Source organism: Ranitomeya variabilis, chromosome 4, assembly GCF_051348905.1.
Source record: "Ranitomeya variabilis isolate aRanVar5 chromosome 4, aRanVar5.hap1, whole genome shotgun sequence".
Lineage (NCBI taxonomy): Eukaryota > Metazoa > Chordata > Amphibia > Anura > Dendrobatidae > Ranitomeya > Ranitomeya variabilis.
The window spans coordinates 638,948,962-638,970,029 of NC_135235.1; the positions used below are offsets into that span (position 1 = coordinate 638,948,962).

Genomic DNA, 21,068 nt, shown 5'->3' on the forward strand with positions numbered 1-21,068 from the left:
GTTATTGTCTGCGCTGCGGTCTGGTGCATGAGCGCACTATGCACTATATATTTCTACCTTTCATGTAGTGCGCCAGTGAATATGCCCTAAATAAAAATGGCCGCGCCGGTATTTGCACATGCGCTGTAGCATCCTTCCTGTCTTTGGCTTCTGTGGTGTCTTGTGGGGCGGATCACATGGGCCCATGTGTTTCCGGGCCCACGGACCGTGCAGACCGGAAACAGGAGGATGCGGCATGCTAAGGACACGATCCCCCGCTATTTCCGGACATAAAGGTATTTAATCTGTGCCCCCTAACTTCGGGCACACCCCCTGAGGAAGGTAGTCGCCGAAACGTGCGTCAGGGTGGACCGGATTGTGGTGCACGAACACTGTCACTCCCCACTGCGGTATGTATATCATTAGGATGATGAGTGTCCTTTGCACTATTATGTGATACAAGTGTATATTAGGTATGGGTCCTATATAACCTGTTACTATGTGAGTGCACCTTAGTCTGGTCCTTGTCTGAGAGACGTGTATGCGGGCTTATGGGGGTATTGCTGCCTGCCCTGCTGCATACCTGATTTGTACACGTGTATTTTCTAATAAAGTTTTGTATATTTTGCATTAAGTGGACGTTTTGACTGCATTTTTTCGGTGCTCTATCCAGCCTCTGCGCGGTCTCTGCGGGAATGACAGAGACGGGGGCACTGGAAGCAGCGTCAGGGGTGTACTGCTTGCAGCCCCCCCCCTCGTCTGGGCAGAAGGAGGACGCGATCCCAGGGGCCGGGGAATGCCGCCCTGGGTCGCGTGAGCGCGGCGCTACTCAGGGCGCTTATCCGGAATACAAGCCCTCGTGACCCGGAAGTAGTTGCAGTACTTTCGGGGGAGGCCGGGAGGAGGCGCGTGGCAATTTGTTTAAAACGGAGCCGCAGCAGGTGAGCAGTGTGCGGCAAGATGTCCTCGACAGGGGACGCAGAGCACCTTCAGAAGGAGGTGCCTGAGCAGCACAGGAAGAGCGGTAGTAGCCATTCAAGGAACAGCAGCGCTACGTGGCAATTCACCTCCTCCGGAACCGGTACTCCATTGATCAGCCTTTGGTGAGTGTGTGATCTACACCTAGTAGCTGATTTGTTCCGTTTTCTTGTGCTTTGTTATAGGTTAAAAAGACAACAAAAACCAAACACTAGCAGTGTGCATTATGCACAGTACCCTTGTCAGACAGTTATGTTAAAAAGCTGTGTCAGGCGTGTATTTGCCATACTTCAGAGGAAGAGGCTCCCCTCCATTATTAGGGAAGAAATCAAATGTTCCCTTAAAACCAGACGGCATGAAAAACTTTGTATTGACTTATTGTCTGATTCCTGCCCATCTCTACAGGAGGGTGAATGTTCAGACTCATCATCACCATCATCCTCAGATGAGGAGGGAAGGCCGTGCTTTTCTGTAGAAAACATGGATACATTAGTTAAGGCGGTTCGTACGACCATGGGGGTCGCAGAGAATAAAGAACTTAGATATACACAGGATATTATGTTTGCAGGATTATGTCAAAAAAATTGCAGCTCTTTCCCGGTAGTAGACACAGTTAAGGACCTTGTCAGACGAGAATGGGACAAACAGGATAAGCGGTTTTTACCATCATCTGCAAGAAGAAGAAGAAGATACCCCTTTGATGATGAACTTTTGTCTCAGTGGGTAAAAGTCCCTAAAGTGGACGCAGCTGTGGCTTCTACATCAAGGTCAGCCACTCTACCACTGGAAGATGTAGGCCTTCTTAAGGACCCATCTGACAGAAAAGCAGACATGTTCCTAAAGAAGGTTTGGGAATCGTCATCTGGAACTTTTAAGCCTGCGATTGCAAGCACCTGTACAGCCAGATCTATTATGGTCTGGGTAAGTCAGCTGGAGGATCAACTTAAATCTAAAGTTCCTAGAGATAAGCTGCTATACTCTCTATCTCAGATCCGTGAGGGGTAGCATACTTGGCGGATGCATCGGTAGACTCTCTGAAATTAGCAGCCAGATCCACAGGTCTTTCGAATGCTGCCCAGCGAGCACTCTGGCTAAAAACCTGGAAAGCAAAATTGTGTACTATTCCATGCATGGGTGAGTACTTATTTGGCCCTGTGCTGGATGATATCCTTGCAAAGGCAGAGGATAGGAAAAAAGGATTTCCTAAGGTATTTAATCCTGCTTTCAGAAATGCCTTCAGAAGACGGATGCCTTTCCGGAGATCTCATTAAGACCGAGATTGGGAATCAGCGGAGCAGAAGAAAAGAGGTGCATACTTCGGGGGCTCTTCATCATCATCAAGACGCAGACGCAACTATAGATAAGACTGATCTCCCAGTCGGGGGTAGATTAAAATATTTCTCTAAAGGTACCTTCACACGAAGCGACGCTGCAGCGATAGCGACAACAATGCCGATCGCTGCAGCGTCGCTGTTTGATCGCTGGAGAGCTGTCACACAGACAGCTCTCCAGCGACCAACGATGCCGAGGTCCCCAGGTAACCAGGGTAAACATCGGGTTGCTAAGCGCAGGGCCGCGCTTAGTAACCCGATGTTTACCCTGGTTACCAGCGTAAAAGTAAAAAAAACAAACATTACATGCTCACCTGCGCGTCCCCTGCCGTCTGCTTCCTGACACTGACTGAGCTCCGGCCCTAACAGCAGAGCGGTGACGTCACCGCTGTGCTTTCACTTTCACTTTCACTTTAGGGCCGGAGCTCAGTCAGTGTCAGGAAGTAGAGGCTGGGGGACGCGCAGGTGAGTATGTACTGTTTGTTTTTTTTACTTTTACGCTGGTAACCAGGGTAAACATCGGGTTACTAAGCGCGGCCCTGCGCTTAGCAACCCAATGTTTACCCTGGTTACCAGTGTAAAATATCGCTGGTATCGTTGCGTTTGCTTTCAAACACAACGATACACGGCGATCGGACGACCAAATAAAGTTCTGGACTTTATTCAGCGACCAGCGACATCACAGCAGGATCCTGATCGCTGCTGCGTGTCAAACGAAACGATATCGCTAGCGAGGACGCTGCAACGTCACGGATCGCTAGCGATATCGTTTCGTGTGAAGGTACCTTTACCAACGGGCCAAGATAACATCTAGTAGCTGGATCTTAAGTATAGTTGCTTCAGGGTTGAAATTGGAGTTCCAGAGAATACCTCCAAATCATTATGTATTGACTACTCTTGATTCTTCGGACCAACAGCAGGCCCTAGAAATAGAAATTCAGCAGTTGAGGAAAAAGCAAGTTATTGTAGAAGTCCTAAAGGATCAAGAGAGGGAAGGGTTTTACTCTCCTCTATTTTTGATTTCCAAGCCTGATGGATCCTTTAGAACCATCATAAATCTGCGGAAATTAAACCATTTTCTACAATATCGTGCCTTTAAAATGGAGTCCATTAAGTCGACAACTAAACTTCTATTTCCCAGGTGTTACATGTCTGTGCTGGATCTAAAAGATGCATACTATCATCTACCTATTTACAGAGATCACCAGCAGTTCCTCAGGATGGCGGTGCAGCTAAACGATCAGGTTAGGCATTTTCTGTTTGCAGCAATGCCTTTTGGCCTGTCCATTGCCCCGAGGGTATTCACTAAGGTAAATGCGGAAGTAATGGCCCATGTCAGAGAAAGAGATACCCTTGTTGTACCCTACTTGGATGATTTCCTGATTGTTGGGAATTCGGTTTCCAATGTAAGGCCCGCTTAAATTGTATGATATCATCTCTACAGGGCCTTGGATGGTTGATCAACTTAAAAAATCAAAACTGGAACCCTCAACATATCAAGTTTTCCTCGGTATTCTTCTAAACTTACAGAATCAGTCTTGTTTTCTGCCAGAAGACAAAAAACAGAGGATTATTCACAAAGTCAAAGCAGTGAGGAAAGATCCAGTTCTAACATTAAGAGACGCAATGTCCCTGCTGGGAACATTGACATCATGTATACCGGCTGTTCAATGGGCTCAATCCCATACTCGCGTACTGCAAGCCGAAATCCTCAAGGCAGAAAGGAAGCTTCAAAATCGCCTAAGCGGTAAACTCAGCCTATCGACTGTTACTCTCTATGACCTGAAATGGTGGCTGGACATGTACCATTTGTCAAAGTGGGTTCAATGGGGAATCATACCGGACATTGTAGCCACGATTCCAGCCAGCCCATTTGGTAGGGGAGCTCACATGGGGTACGTTCTGGCCCAAGGGTGGTGGTCAGTTCTAGAATCCCAAAGTTCATCAAACTTGAAAGAGCTCGCAGCAGTCAGATACGCGCTCCTTCACTTACTACGGTCCCTGAGGGGTTTGCATGTACAAGTACAGACCGACAATATGACAGTAGTGGCCTATCTCAACCATCGGGGGGGACAAGATCACAATCTCTAATGTCCACCACGGCAGAAATACTCACTTTAGCTGAAGCTCACTTCCTTTCCCTTTCAGCAGTTCACATAAAAGGGGAACTCAATGTGGAAGCAGACTATCTCAGCTGACATTGCCTACGCCAGGGGGAATGGTCTCTGGACCGGCAAATATTCAGATCTGTTTGCCACAAGGAGAAACAGGCAGGTCAGGGAGTTTGCATCGCTTCAGGTAGCAGACAGACCATGCATAGTAGACTCCCTTCAAGTCCGTTGGGATTTTCCTCTAGCATATGCGCTTCCCCCAATGTGCTTGATTCCCCTAGTTCTCAGGAAGATCAGGGAGGAAAAGGCGAGAGTAATTCTAATTGCCCCCTTTTGGCCCAGGAGACCATGGTTTTCTGTACTCAGAGCGATGTCAGTAACCGATCCTTGGGTATTGCCTGTGAGTCCGGGGCTCCTCTCTCAAGGTCCATTTCATCATCCCAATATGGAGAGTCTTCATTTGACGGTGTGGAAGTTGAGAGGGAGTTACTAAAACGGAGAGGATTTTCAGAGGCTTAAATATCTACTTTATTAAATAGCCGAAAGGAGGTTACTACAAAAATTTATTCTAAGGTCTGGAAAAAATTTCTTGCATTTCATCAGCATCCTCTGACAGACCATGTTCCAATTCCGGCTATTCTGGAATTCTTGCAGAAAGGCAGGGAATTTGGTTGGGCAGTTAATACTCTTGGTTCAAGTGTCAGCCTTAGGAGCCCTATACAACAGCAATGTGGCAGGAAATAGATGGGTTTCTAGGTTTATTAAAGCTACTGAGCGTAGTAACCCAGTTCATATTGCTTGGTTGCCGCCATGGGATTTAAACTTGGTGTTAGATGCATTGACACAACCCCCTTTTGAGCCCTTAGATTCTGCCTCAATTAAAATTCTAACCTTAAAGACAGCTCTTCTGTTAGCCTTAACTTCTGCTAGACGAGTTAGTGATATCCAGGCGTTATCAGTGGATCCTCCCCATCTAATGGTCTTTCAGGATAAAACTGTTTTGAAACCAGACCCAGCATACTTACCAAAGGTAGCTTCTAGGTTTCATAGGAGTCAGGAGATATATTTACCATCCTTTTTCGATAATCCAGTCAGAGCAGAAGAACACAAACGTCATACTCTAGATGTTAAAAGAGCAGTATTAGAGTATTTAAATAGGACACAAAGCTGGAGGCAGAGTAGGGCTCTGTTTGTTTCTTTCGACACTCAAAAGAAAGGTTTGAGTGTCACAAAAGGTTCTATCGCCAGATGGATCAGGGATGCGATATGTCTTGCCTATTCCGCTAAAGGGGAAACACCACCAAAAGGCATCAAGGCCCATTCCACTTGAGCTATGTCCTCATCCTGGGCGGAGAAGGCGGATGCTCCCATTGATATGATATGTAAGGCAGCAACGTGGTCATCTCCTTCCACCTTTTTTTATAAACACTACCGCCTTGATCTATCAGCCAATTCTAGTCTAGACTTTGGGCGTTCGGTACTTAGTGCTGTGGGCCCTCCCAGTTAAATAGTCTCTGAAAGTATCTCGTAGTGGGTGCTGTCGTGGCGATAGGAAAACCGGTTGTTACTTACCAGTAATAGGATTTTACAGAGTCCACGACAGCTCCCGCACATTTCCCCCCTGTAGTTGTTCACTAATTTTCTGCACTCTTTGGAAGGTGTGCTTTTCAGATTTCACTCTGTAGGGGTGATGGTATTTAGTATTGGTTAAGGAATAATTAGCATGTACTAATTCAATGGCGGTATCCCTTGTACTCTGGAACACAAACTGGAGAGGCGAGGGGTACCGCCCCTTTTTAACCTGGAGGTTCCTGTCCTGATGGTGGGCGGATCCCCTCTCTCGTAGTGGGTGCTGTCGTGGACTCTGTAAAATCCTATTACCGGTAAGTAACAACTGGTTTTTCACCTCTTCCACATTAAAACTTTTTTCTCTCGGGAAGTTTCTCCAGCTCTGCTCACATGATATGTTTTGATTTCTCATGAACTAGCACAGCTGAAGTTACGTTACCCCCACCTTCTTCAATTTCTATGGCTGTTTACCACACCCAAGTGTTGTGAATCTGCTTTTGGGCTCCTTCTGGTGGTGGCTAGTGGTACTGGTGACTCGGGTGTGTTTTCTTTCTCAGTTCACCTGTTTTCATCAGTAGTGGGGAGTTCCTATTTATTCCTGCTCTTCAGTCATTGCCTTGCCGGCCATCAATGTAACCAGAGCCTTTCTGTTGCATGTTCCTGCTCCTAGACTACTGATCAGCTAAGTTGGACTCTTAGTCCTAAGTTTGTTTGCATTTTTTGTTCCAGTTTACAGTTATATAATTCTCTGTAGCTGGAAGCTCTTGTGGGCTGAAATTACCACTCCGGTGTCATGAGTTGACACATGAGTCTTAAAGTAATTTCAGGATGGTATTTTAAGAGGGTTTTCAGCTGACCGTGCAGTTCCCTTTTGTATGTTTCTACTATCTAGTAAGCGGACCTCGCTTTGCTGAACCTACCTTCATACTGCGTATGTCTTTTCCTCTGAACTCACCGTCAATATATGTGGGGGGCTTCTGTCTCCTTTTCGGGGGAATTTCCCTAGAGGTAAGCCAGGTCTGTTTTTTCCTCTACTAGGGTTAGTTAGTCCTCCGGCTGGCGAGAGACGTCTAGGGATAAAACTTAGGCACGCCCCCCGGCCACTATTAGTTGTGTGGTAGGTTTAGCTCACGGTCAGCTTGAGATTCCATCACCCAAGAGCTCGTCCGGAACCATGACAGTATGGCCGGCCAAGTGTTAAAACTGTTGGCAAAAGAAAGGAGAGAAAAAGAAGTCTGCAAATTTTTTTTTTTTTTTCCCTTGGTGCTTGCTCTATAGTTGAATCAGTTGCATTTCAGCTCTAATTGCAGTCTTTGTCTCCCTCTCCTTCTAACCCTTGAATGGCTCTGATCTCACCTGCTTAAAATGGATCCTCAGAGTTTGGCTACAGGTTTGAATAATCTTGCCACAAAAGTTCAAGATTTACAGGATTTTGTTATACATGCTCCTATATCTGAACCTAGAATTCCTATACCAGAATTTTTCTCCGGAGATAGATCTCGTTTTTTGAATTTCAAATATAATTGTAAATTATTTCTTTCTCTGAGACCTCGCTCCGCTGGAGATCCCACACAGCAGGTTAAGATTGTAATTTCCTTGCTGCGAGGTGACCCTCAAGATTGGGCATTTGCATTGGCACCAGGGGATCCTGCGTTGCTCAATGTGGATGCGTTTTTTCTGGCTTTGGGGTTGCTTTATGAGGAACCTAATTTAGAGATTCAGGCTGAAAAAGCCTTGATGGCCCTGTCTCAAGGGCAAGATGAAGCTGAAATATACTGCCAAAAATTTCGTAAATGGTCTGTGCTTACTCAGTGGAATGAGTGCGCTTTGGCGGCGAATTTCAGAGAGGGTCTCTCTGATGCCATTAAGGATGTTATGGTGGGGTTCCCTGCACCTACAGGTCTGAATGAGTCCATGACAATGGCTATTCAGATTGATCGGCGTTTGCGGGAGCGTAAACCTGTGCACCATTTGGCGGTGTCTTCTGAGAAGGCGCCAGAGAATATGCAATGTGATAGAATTCTGTCCAGAAGCGAACGGCAGAATTTTAGGCGAAAAAATGGGTTGTGCTTCTATTGTGGTGATTCAACTCATGTTATATCAGCATGCTCTAGACGCACAAAGAAGGTTGATAAGTCTGTTTCAATTGGCACTTTACAGTCTAAGTTTATTCTATCTGTGACCTTGATTTGTTCATTATCGTCAATTACCGCGGACGCCTATGTCGACTCTGGCGCCGCTTTGAGTCTTATGGATTGGTCCTTTGCCAGGCGCTGTGGGTTTAATCTAGAGCCTCTGGAAGTCCCTATACCTCTGAAGGGTATTGATTCTACGCCATTGGCTAGTAATAAACCACAATACTGGACACAAGTGACTATGCGTATGACTCCAGACCATCAGGAGGTGATTCGCTTCCTTGTGTTATACAATCTATATGATGTTTTGGTGCTCGGATTGCCATGGTTACAATCTCATAACCCAGTCCTTGACTGGAAAGCAATGTCTGTGTTAAGCTGGGGATGTCAGGGGGCTCATGGGGACGTACCTTTGGTTTCCATTTCATCATCTATTCCCTCTGAGATTCCGGCATTTTTGTCTGATTATCGTGATGTTTTTGAGGAGCCTAAGCTTGGTTCACTCCCTCCTCACAGAGATTGCGATTGTACCATAGATCTGATTCCAGGCAGTAAATTTCCAAAGGGTCGTTTGTTTAATTTATCCGTACCTGAACATGTTGCTATGCGAGAGTATATTAAGGAGTCCCTGGAAAAGGGACATATTCGTCCTTCATCTCCCTTAGGAGCCGGTTTTTTCTTTGTGTCTAAAAAAGATGGCTCTTTGAGGCCGTGTATTGATTATCGACTCTTGAATAAAATTACAGTCAAATATCAGTATCCTTTGCCACTGCTGACTGATTTGTTTGCTCGAATAAAGGGGGCTAAGTGGTTCTCTAAGATTGATCTTCGTGGGGCGTATAATTTGGTGCGAATTAAGCAGGGGGATGAGTGGAAAACCGCATTTAATACGCCCGAGGGCCATTTTGAGTATTTAGTAATGCCTTTTGGTCTTTCAACTGCCCCTTCAGTCTTTCAGTCCTTTATGCATAACATTTTCCGTGAATATTTGGATAAATTTATGATTGTGTATCTGGATGATATTTTGATTTTTTCGGATGACTGGGACTCTCATGTCCAACAAGTCAGGAGGGTTTTTCAGGTTTTGCGGGCTAATTCCTTGTGTGTGAAGGGTTCTAAGTGTATTTTTGGGGTTCAAAAGATTTCTTTTTTGGGGTACATTTTTTCCCCTTCTTCCATTGAGATGGATCCTGTCAAGGTTCGGGCTATTTGTGATTGGACGCAACCTACTTCTCTTAAGAGCCTTCAGAAATTCTTGGGCTTTGCTAATTTTTATCGTCGATTTATAACTGGTTTTTCGGATGTTGCTAAACCTTTGACTGATTTGACTAAAAAGGGTGCTGATGTTGCTGATTGGTCCCCTGCTGCTGTGGAGGCCTTTCGGGAGCTTAAGCGCCGCTTTTCTTCTGCCCCTGTGTTGCGTCAGCCTGATGTTGCTCTTCCTTTTCAGGTTGAGGTCGACGCTTCCGAGATCGGAGCTGGGGCGGTTTTGTCGCAGAAAAGTTCCGACTGCTCCGTGATGAGACCTTGTGCGTTCTTTTCTCGAAAATTTTCGCCCGCCGAGCGAAACTATGATATTGGTAATCGGGAGCTTTTGGCTATGAAGTGGGCTTTTGAGGAGTGGCGTCATTGGCTTGAGGGGGCTAGACATCAGGTGGTAGTATTGACCGATCACAAGAATCTGATTTATCTTGAGTCTGCCAAGCGCCTGAATCCTAGACAGGCGCGCTGGTCGTTGTTTTTCTCTCGGTTTAATTTTGTGGTCTCATACCTACCAGGTTCTAAAAATGTGAAGGCAGATGCCCTTTCTAGGAGTTTTGAGCCTGATTCCCCTGGTGATTCTGAACCTACAGGTATCCTTAAGGATGGGGTGATATTATCTGCTGTTTCCCCAGACCTGCGACGGGCTTTGCAGGAGTTTCAGGCGGATAGACCTGATCGTTGCCCGCCTGGTAGACTGTTTGTTCCTGATGATTGGACCAGTAGAGTCATCTCGGAGGTTCATTCTTCTGCGTTGGCAGGTCATCCTGGAATCTTTGGTACTAGGGATTTGGTGGCTAGGTCCTTCTGGTGGCCTTCCCTGTCTCGAGACGTACGAGTTTTTGTGCAGTCTTGTGATGTTTGTGCTCGGGCCAAGCCTTGTTGTTCTCGGGCTAGCGGATTGTTGTTATCTTTGCCTATTCCGAAGAGGCCTTGGACTCACATCTCTATGGATTTTATTTCTGATCTCCCTGCTTCTCAGAAAATGTCTGTCATCTGGGTGGTGTGTGACCGTTTTTCAAAGATGGTTCATTTGGTACCTTTGCCTAAGTTGCCTTCCTCATCCGAATTGGTTCCTCTGTTTTTTCAAAATGTGGTTCGCTTGCATGGTATTCCGGAAAATATCGTTTCTGACAGGGGGACCCAGTTCGTGTCTAGATTTTGGCGGGCATTCTGTGCTAGGATGGGCATTGATTTGTCTTTTTCGTCTGCGTTCCATCCTCAGACTAATGGCCAGACGGAGCGAACTAATCAGACCTTGGAGACTTATTTGAGGTGCTTTGTGTCTGCGGATCAGGATGACTGGGTTGCCTTTTTGCCATTGGCAGAGTTTGCCCTCAATAATCGGGCTAGTTCTGCCACTTTGGTTTCTCCTTTCTTTTGCAATTCGGGGTTTCACCCTCGTTTTTCTTCCGGTCAGGTGGAGTCTTCGGATTGTCCTGGAGTGGATACTATGGTGGATAGGTTGCATCGGATTTGGGGACAGGTGGTGGACAATTTGAAGTTGTCCCAGGAGAAGACTCAGCATTTTGCCAACCGCCGTCGTCGTGTTGGTCCTCGTCTTCGTGTTGGGCACTTGGTGTGGTTGTCTTCCCGTTTTGTCCCTATGAGGGTTTCTTCTCCTAAGTTTAAGCCTCGGTTCATCGGTCCTTATAGGATTTTGGAGATTCTTAACCCTGTATCCTTTCGTTTAGACCTTCCGGCATCTTTCGCTATCCATAATGTCTTCCATCGGTCGTTGTTGCGGAGGTATGAGGTGCCGGTTGTTCCTTCTACCGAGCCTCCTGCTCCTGTGCTGGTTGAGGGTGAATTGGAGTATGTTGTGGAGAAAATCTTGGACTCCCGTATTTCCAGACGGAGACTACAATATCTGGTTAAGTGGAAGGGTTATGGTCAAGAAGATAATTCTTGGGTAACTGCTTCTGATGTTCACGCCTCTGATTTGGTTCGTGCCTTTCATAGGGCTCATCCGGATCGCCCTGGTGGTTCTTGTGAGGGTTCGGTGCCCCCTCCTTGAGGGGGGGGTACTGTTGTGAATCTGCTTTTGGGCTCCTTCTGGTGGTGGCTAGTGGTACTGGTGACTCGGGTGTGTTTTCTTTCTCAGTTCACCTGTTTTCATCAGTAGTGGGGAGTTCCTATTTATTCCTGCTCTTCAGTCATTGCCTTGCCGGCCATCAATGTAACCAGAGCCTTTCTGTTGCATGTTCCTGCTCCTAGACTACTGATCAGCTAAGTTGGACTCTTAGTCCTAAGTTTGTTTGCATTTTTTGTTCCAGTTTACAGTTATATCATTCTCTGTAGCTGGAAGCTCTTGTGGGCTGAAATTACCACTCCGGTGTCATGAGTTGACACATGAGTCTTAAAGTAATTTCAGGATGGTATTTTAAGAGGGTTTTCAGCTGACCGTGCAGTTCCCTTTTGTATCTTTCTACTATCTAGTAAGCGGACCTCGCTTTGCTGAACCTACCTTCATACTGCGTATATCTTTTCCTCTGAACTCACCGTCAATATATGTGGGGGGCTTCTGTCTCCTTTTCGGGGGAATTTCCCTAGAGGTAAGCCAGGTCTGTTTTTTCCTCTACTAGGGTTAGTTAGTCCTCCGGCTGGCGAGAGACGTCTAGGGATAAAACTTAGGCACGCCCCCCGGCCACTATTTGTTGTGTGGTAGGTTTAGCTCACGGTCAGCTCGAGATTCCATCACCCAAGAGCTCGTCCGTTATTTAGGTGTCCTGACGTTCCCCTGCCATTGGGAACCATGACACCCAAGCACACTTACTGCCAGGCAGGTATATGATTTCTCCATCATTCTTCCCCTCTCCATGGGAAATATTCACACTATGAAGTTCTCCACCGTAAAAATATTGGAGTCTGGTGGATCATGAGGAAAGAAATGTCAACATACAATATTCTGAGTCAGTTAATGAACCAGAATACTCTGGATGATATGTGAGTATGATCTGGAAATGCAGACCCATTCCCTTGATTGGGCAAATTCAATCAAGCGGATCAAACAGAGACATGTATCCATTTTTCCATTTTTTGCCGGACAGCTTTGGAGTGTGTTCACAACTGAATTTCTGAGTTTTTACTGTTCTTTTCAGGAAAATGGAATTTATGTCCAAAATAGATCTGTTGCACAACTGAAGCAAACAGAAGCCGAGTGGGCCTGTTAATTGTGGTCCGTCTGGGTTCCTTTATTATTGTTTATAATATGTGTTCTTTTTTAGAATGGAAATCAAAGTTCTGAGTGATAAGCTTTTTTTGTTGTTAAAAAATATATATTTATATAATATGAATGTAAACAAAGGTGTCATTTTTATTCACACTATTTACCGATCACCATAAATCACTATATTGTACATGTTGTTACAATTACAGGGACACATCATATGTCCATGTTTACTGTGATAATTTTGTATAATTTTTGAAAATGATTCTATAGTTAGAAATCTCTGATGATTACTTTTCAGCACTTATAATGTTCTGGCATGATATCTGTATATAACATTATATTATGCATGTAAAGAAGAATGCATTCGAGGTTTTTAGGCTGAGAAAATTCTCAAGAACAATACAGCCTGTGTCTCCCTACTCGTGCCCTCCGTTCTACAAATGACCTAAGACTAACATCCCCCGTAATCCGAACCTCACACCTCCGTCTCCAAGACTTCTCTCGTGCTGCGCCAGCTCTCTGGAATGCTCTTCCCCAGACGATCAGACTGATACCTAGCCCCGACCTATTCAAGCGCGCTTTGAAAACCCATCTCTTCAAACAAGCCTACCACATCAACTACTCAGTAAACTAACTTTGCCCTGTTCCCTCCTTCCAAATATTACTCTGAATCTGCACCCTACTATTCATCTGTCTCCACACCCTTCATTCACATGATAACTGCACTTGATACTTGACTATTGCACTTAAACACACGGGCTGATGACTGGATCATGCAGCTTTGTATGAAAATCCCTATTTATTATAATTGCCAGACCTGAAATAACAAGCACTTTTCACCTATTGTGTCCCCCCATTAACTTGTAGATTGTAAGCTTGCGAGCAGGGACCTCACCCCTAATGTCACAGTTTAAATTGTCTTAACTCGTACCGAATTTATTGTTTGTACATGTCCCCGCTTAATTGTAAAGTGCTGCGGAATATGTTGGCGATATATAAATAAAAATTATTATTAATTATTATTATTAATGTTTCTACCTTCCATATCAGGGGTCTTGAGTTCGGATCCCTGGCGCTGACAAGCTTCAAAAGTATATTAAGAGACATCCACTGAGCGTCCTGTATTAAACAGGACTGTGAATACAGAAGTATCTCTTCTGCTTCAAAAGTGGCAAAAACAAAAAGGACCTAAAAAGGTTAAGTACATGATATGCAATGGTACCAAAAAAAGGCCATGAGTATAGAGCTATAACTGAAAAAAAATCACTAGTAAAAGTAAAAGAGTGAATTAGAAACCATCAATATCTTTTATCACATATGTAAAATATAAAGTAAAAAAAATGGATCAAGTGTAATGTAAAAAAATCACTAGATGCAAGAGGGAAGATGTCAGAATGTAAGAACATGATTGTACAAAAATTGAGGAAGGGAACCAAAATCTGTTTAACCCCTTTCTGACATGTGACGTACTATCCAGTCGAGGTGGGGTGGGCCCATATGCCCACCGACGGGATAATACGTCATAGCGACTATCACAGCTGACATCCGGCACTATGTGCCAGGAGCGGTCACGGACCGCCCCTGGCACATTAACCCCTGGCACACTGCAATCAAACATGATCGCAGTGTTCCGGGGGCATAGGGAAGCATCGCACAGGGAGGGGGCTCCCTGCGGGCTTCCTTGAGACCCTCGGTACAATGCGATGTGCTCGCGTTGTACCGAGCGTCTCCTCCCTGCAGGCCCCGGATTCAAAATGGCTGCGGGGCTGCATCCGGGTCCTGCAGGGAGGTGGCCTTACCAGCGCCTGCTCAGAGCAAGCGCTGGTAAGCCTGCAGCAGTGTAAGTCAGATTGCAGATCTGACACAGTGCACAGCAAAGTGTCTGATCAGCGATCTTACACTATAACATGATGCCCCATGATGCAATGTTATAGGGTAAAAAAAAAATATTTAGATGTGTAAAAAAAATTAAAAAAATATTGTTCCCATAAATACATTTCTTTATCTAAATAAGAAAAACAACAATAAAAGTACACATATTTAGTATCGCCGCGTCAGTAACGACCCGACCTATAAAACTGTCCCACTAGTTAACCCCTTCAGTGAACACCGTAAAAAAAAAAAAAAAAAAAAAACACGAAGCAAAAAACAACGCTTTAGTATCATACCGCCGAACAAAAAGTGGAATAACACGCGATCAGAAATACGGATATAAATAACCATGGTACCACTGAAAACGTCATATTGTCCCGCAAAAAACGAGCCGCCATACAGCATCATCAAAGAAAAAATAAAAAAGTTATACTCCTCAGAATAAAGCGATGCAAAAATAATTATTTTTTTTATAAAAGTTTTTATCGTATAAAAGCGCCAAAACATAAAAAATTATATAAATGAGGTATCGCTGTAATTGTACTGCTTTATCAATGTTACCAAACCCGGAATGGTATAAACGCCCCCAAAAGAAATTCATGAATAGCTGGTTTTTGGTCATTCTGCCTCACAAAAATAGGAATAAAAGGCGATCAAAAAATGTCCAGTGCCTGAAAATGTTACCAATAAAAACGTCAACTCGTCCCGCAAAAAACAAGACCTCACATGACTCTGTGGACCAAAATATGGAAAAATTATAGCTCTCAAAATGTGGTGACGCAAAAAATATTTTTTGCAATAAAAAGCGTCTTTTAGTGTGTGACGGCTGCCAATCATAAAAATCCGCTAAAAAACCCGCTATAAATAGTAAATCAAACCCCCCTTCATCACCCCCTTAGGAAAAAATTTAAAAAATGTACTTATTTCCATTTTCTCATTAGCGTTAGGGCTAGGGTTAGGGTTAGAGTTGGGGCTAGGGTTAGGGCTAGGGTTTGGATTGCATTTACGGTTGGGATTAGGGTTAGGGGTGTGTCAGGGATAGGGGTGTGGTTAGGCTTATGGTTGGGATTAGGGGTGTGTTGGAGTTAAGGGTGTGGTTGGGGTTAGGGGTGTGGTTGGGATTAGGGGTGTGTTTGGGTTAGGGTTGGAGTTAGAATTGGGGGTTTCCACTGTTTAGGCACATCAGGGCTCTCCAAACGCAACATGGTGTCCCATCTCAATTCCAGTCAATTTTGCATTGAAAAGTCAAACGGCGCTCCTTCCCTTCTGATTTCTGCCATGCGCCCAAACAGTGGTTTATCCCCACATATGGGGTATCAGCGTACTCAGGACAAATTGCACAACAGCTTTTGGGGTCCAATTTCTTCTCTTACCCTTGGGAGAATAAAAAATTGGGGTCGAAAAGATCATTTTTGCGAACAAATATGATTTTTTTATTTATATGGCTCTGCATTATAAACTTCTGTGAAGCACTTGGGGGTTCAAAGTGCTCACCAAACATCTAGATAAGTTCCTTAGGGGGTCTAGTTTCCAAAATGGTGTCACTTGTGGGGGGCTTCAATGTTTAGGCACATCCGGGGCTCTCCAAACGCAACATGGCGTCCCATCTCAATTCCAGTCAATTTTGCATTGAAAAAGTCAAATGGCGCTCCTTCCCTTCTGAGCTCTGCCATGCGCCCAAACAGTAATTTACTCCCACATATGGGGTATCGGCATACTCAGGACAAATTGTACAACAACTGTTGGCATCAAATTTCTCCTGTTACCCTTGGTAAAATAAAACAAATTGTAGCTGAAGTAAATTTTTTGTGAAAAAAAGTTAAATGTTCATTTTTTTTAAACATTCCAAAAATTCCTGTGAAACACCCGAAGGGTTAATAAACTTCTTGAATGTGGTTTTGAGCACCTTGAGGGGTGCAGTTTTTAGAGTGGTGTCACACTTGGTTATTTTCTATCATATAGACCCCTCAAAATGACTTCAAATGTGATGTGGTCCCTAAAAAAAAAAAATGGTGTTGTAAAAATGAGAAAATGCTGGTCAACTTTTAACCCTTATAACTCCCTAACAAAAAAATGTTGGTTCCAAAATTGTGCTGATGTAAAGTAGACATGTTACTTATTAAGTATTTTGTGTGACATATCTCTGTGATTTAAGGGCATAAAAATTCAAAGTTGGAAAATTGGGAAATTTTCAAAATTTTTGCCAAATTTCCATTTTTTTCACAAATAAACGCAGGTAATATCAAATAAATTTTACCACTATCATGAAGTACAATATGTCTTGAGAAAACAGTATCAGAATCACCGGGATCCGTTGAAGCGTTCCAGAGTTATAACCTCATAAAGGGACAGTGGTCAGAATTGTAAAAATTGGCCTGTCATTAACGTGCAAACCACCCTTGGGGGTAAAAGGGTTAAGATTTAGGAATACAGACACATAATCAATGTTTTTAATTAGGGGGAAAAATATACTATGTAATTATCAGAGTGGATGGTAGTAGGTTTACAAAAAACAGGGTTATACCAGACATTGCAGAAGTCTGCAGCAGATCACCATATAATGTAATATAATAATAATTATCATGTGCTGCAAGACAGATAATGTAAACTGACCAGATATGTGCAAGAGATGAAATGTCCGAACATGTCACAAAATAATCATATATTATTATATGCACAATCATGGCACATAAATAAATACCCATAATGGATTTGTGTTCCCTCTGGGATGGAGCCAACCCGATGTGCGCTCCGGGCACTGATTGTTTTTTAGGTTATACTCACCTGTGCGGTTATCTGTGGGAATCTCCTCTTTACACTGCACATCACCTCTCATATATGTCTCTGTAGTATTAATATGGGGCAGATATTTACCCTGAAACAAAAATGTAAAGAGTTAGCGGAGAGATGACAAAATCATAACCAGAAAATTGTGAGACGATCCAGACAACATTTAATGTCTATGATCAGCTTTACCCTGTCATCTCCACCAAGTATAGAACACACACTGAATGGCCACATTATTAGAGACACCCGCGTTGTCTTTTCAGATTCTCAGCAATTCAGAATGTAATAGATTCCACTAGATGAAGAAGTAATTCTGTGGGATTATTGGCCCATCCGCAAATAATATGGAGATACTGATATGTTGTGAACAGTCTCTTTCATCTCATCCTGAAGATGCGCTATAGGATTAAAACATGAGGACTATGAAGTCCAGGGAAGCAACAAAAACTCTCTAATGTTCCTGGAATCAATCCTTGACTAGTGGATCATTGTGTCATGGTGCATTGTCCTTCTACCGTAGGGGAAACAGCTGCCATGAAGTGATGAACTTGGTTGGACAAAATGCTTATGTAAGCCCTAATGTCCAAACATCCATCCACAGATAACAAAGGATCCAGGAAGAGCCAAGAAAAAATCCCCCACCATTACTCTACCTCCACCAGCCTGAAATGATGACCCCTGATAGATGGTGGCACAGGAACTGTTCATCTGATGTTATAGCCCATCTGTGCCAAGGAAAAATGAGTGATTTCAAACACATTAGTTGGACACCAGTCCTATAGCCAGTTAAAATTTACAACACTGTACACTACCTACAATTTGTAGTGCAGCGGTATCCACGCTATGCAGTGATGAGGCAGTGACCCAGCAAAGTTCCAAACAAAAGTCTCTTTAATGCGTTTACTTGACAGCATTAATGTCCAACTCACAGCATTACACAGTACATGATGTCCTCTGGATAGCAGCCGAGAACCATATCCTCCAAGTCCAGTTGCTGTAGGTGACAGCACCGCTATGTATGCTGTGGGTGCCAGGCATCTCAGCTCCCCTGGCTGTTTGGCTCCGCTTGCCTGTGTTGCCTCACACAGGTGGAGCTCTGCAGAGCCGACTGCATTACACACTAGCAAACACCAGACTGACTCTAATGCAGGGGTCAGACATGCGAGAAACTCGAACGAGTCTCGCATTTCAATACTCGGACAGGAGCGTGCGGCTGAATGTACTTCTATGCAGCCGCATGCTCCGGTCCAGAGTGCCGACAGCAGTGCCAGGTATTGAAATGCGAGACTCCTTCGAGTTTCTCAGACAATCAGTTAAACAACTCTATGCGCATAATTTCTGGTGCTATCAGACCTACGCCCGTCCACTGGTTACCTGACTTGAGCCATATCGCACCTGCAAATCTGAGAAGACAAAAGCTCCTACTTAAAGAATACACCAAAGTAGTGAATAATGAAAATCTTCCAATACATCAAAATACCCAAGATGCTCAAATACAGCGACCATGATTTCAATTTAGAAGAGAAATGGCGTGAACTTTGGGTCAGTGCAGTAGACGGTGAGCCTCAAACGTTTCCTCACCACCAGGCTTCAGTCTGCCAAGGAAAACCTGGGTCACTTTGAATCATATCAGAACAAACTTTGGTGTCTGTGCAGATCTTATGCATAAGTGGGGAAAATCTGACTCTTCTGCCTGTGACTGTGGAGCTGACCATCAAACAATTCAGCACATTGTCAAATCGTATACTGGTGACAAGAATGATTTCTATACAGGAAATGACAATGTTATTGCATACATAGAAAATCTCGATATCCGACTGATTTCTGTTCTTTTCAATCACTGTTTATCATTTATTTATTCTTATATGATGTTTAAATATATGTTCATACGATTAAATAAGTGCCAGGTATTGACATGCGAGACTCGTACGAGTTTCTCGCATGTCTGACCTAGGCCTAACTGTGACCTTGATACACCCAAACCCTTTACTGCAGGGCTTTTAACCAAAGAACCTAGAGCCTTCAGCCACATGGAAAACCAGGCCAGGAAGGAAACGGACTGCCACACTACCATTCTGTAGTCGGTTTCAAAACAAAAGTCCAGCAGGTTTTCTCAAATCTGCCCTGGACAAATAGCTTGTCCAAGACTAACACTCACTTTTATTTTTTGTTGCAATCACAGCTACGCCTGTGACTGCAATGCACTCCCATGGCCTCAATACGCCTCCATGCACATCCTGGGGGGAACATACAGCAACCCTCACATGTAACACTGGTCACTGCCTCACATATTATTAATATCTTCCTCAACAAATCGATTATGTTCTATGGATCCCCTTCATTGTATTTTTTCCCTCAATCACAATATTCTCAGTACTAATACTTTTGACAAGAAAAACTGAAGAGGTTAGGAATTTTTCAAAATTTCCCTGACAACCATGCCTAGGTGAAGTGCTCAAAATTCCCATTCTAATGTGGTTTCAGACTCAAAAATGATCACTTTATTTTATATTACACGAGTTATTAGTATTCTCTATACAGAAAAGTTTCAATAAAGAAAGTGTCAGTGTTTCTAATAAATTAGCAGTTCAGTGTATAATACTGGGGGATAAAACAAGACTGAACACAAGACCTTCACAGCCTTATACACATCATAGGGGAGATCTCATGACACCTTCTCTCCATCTACCTGATGATCCTGAGGAACATCGGAATCTTCTTGTTTACAGTCCTGTGGAAGAAGAGGACGGGGACATCTCTCTGGTGTTGTCCTCTCACTGGAAAGATCTGGAGGAAACACATACAGGGACTGAATTCATTCTTTACATACAGATAATTATAGGCCGTGTGTATTTAGTCCTGTCTATTACCTGGTGATGTGAGGGGCTTGGGAACCACCATCATGACGTCCTTGTACAGATCTTTGTGTCCTTCTAAATACTCCCACTCCTCCATGGAGAAATAGACGGTGACATCCTGACACCTTATAGGAACCTGACACATATAATGATACCGTCATCCCCCGATCCCTCCATAGCGTTACTGTATAATGTCCCAGCATTCCCAGCAGTGTCACCTCTCCAGTCAGCAGCTCAATCATCTTGTAGGCGAGTTCTAGGATCTTCTGGTCATTGATGTCCTCATGTATCAGGGGGTGAGGTGGAGGCCCCGTGATTGGGCTCAGGGTTCTTCCCCATCCCTCAGACACAGGGGCCTGACAGCGCTCACTAGAGGTCTTCTTCACTACTGTGTAATCCTGGTTATGGAGAGACACATTAATAAACCTCACTACAGACATTCCCAGAGTCCTCACCTCTCCAGTTCTGTCCATCTGTTATTCCCATAGATAAGAATGATATAATGTGACGTCATCAGAATCTCTCACCTCTCCAGTAAGCCGGAAGAGGATCTCTAGGGTGAGGTGTAATATCCTCTCCGCCATCTTGTCCCTGTCCCTATCCATCCTTGTAGGGTCACTCAGGAGAATTCTCTTATATAGAAGATCTCCACTGAGAGGATCCAATATTGTAGGGACCTGAATGGGAAGAAGATGACGATGTAACATTATAAAGATCCCATGTAAGAAACCTCCGGAGCTGTTACCAGCGTCACATGATCACTACATCCAGTCACGGCCCCGTCCTGCCCCGGTATAACACACAGTCCCATTATAGTCACATACAGGGATTTATCACAGGCACAGCACTGAGGGGGTTACTGCCCCCTGCCCCCGCCCAGTAATGGGGAATCTCCAGCACCTACCTCCACCTGCAGAGCCGCACACCACATATATGGCTGTTCTGTGCGCACAGGACCTGGGATGAGGTCACAGGAGGGGAGGAGTCAGGGGTCACATGATCAGGGGCCTCTATGA

At 44.3% G+C, this 21,068-nt stretch overlaps 1 protein-coding gene across 2 annotated transcripts in view; it reads right to left on the bottom strand.

Annotated features, from left to right (window-relative positions):
- Nucleotides 1-20,553, bottom strand: part of LOC143767203 (uncharacterized) — a 684,359-nt gene extending 663,806 nt beyond the window's left edge. The window contains exon 1 of one of the 2 annotated variants that reach the window (XM_077255335.1): nucleotides 20,271-20,540. In XM_077255335.1, coding sequence (XP_077111450.1) covers nucleotides 20,271-20,525 — 255 coding nt within the window. In that variant the 5' untranslated portion in view covers nucleotides 20,526-20,540. Of the gene's footprint in view, nucleotides 1-20,270 lie in introns of both variants that reach the window. The other variant, XM_077255333.1, reaches the window with a different exon arrangement.
- Nucleotides 20,554-21,068: the final 515 nt, after the last annotated feature.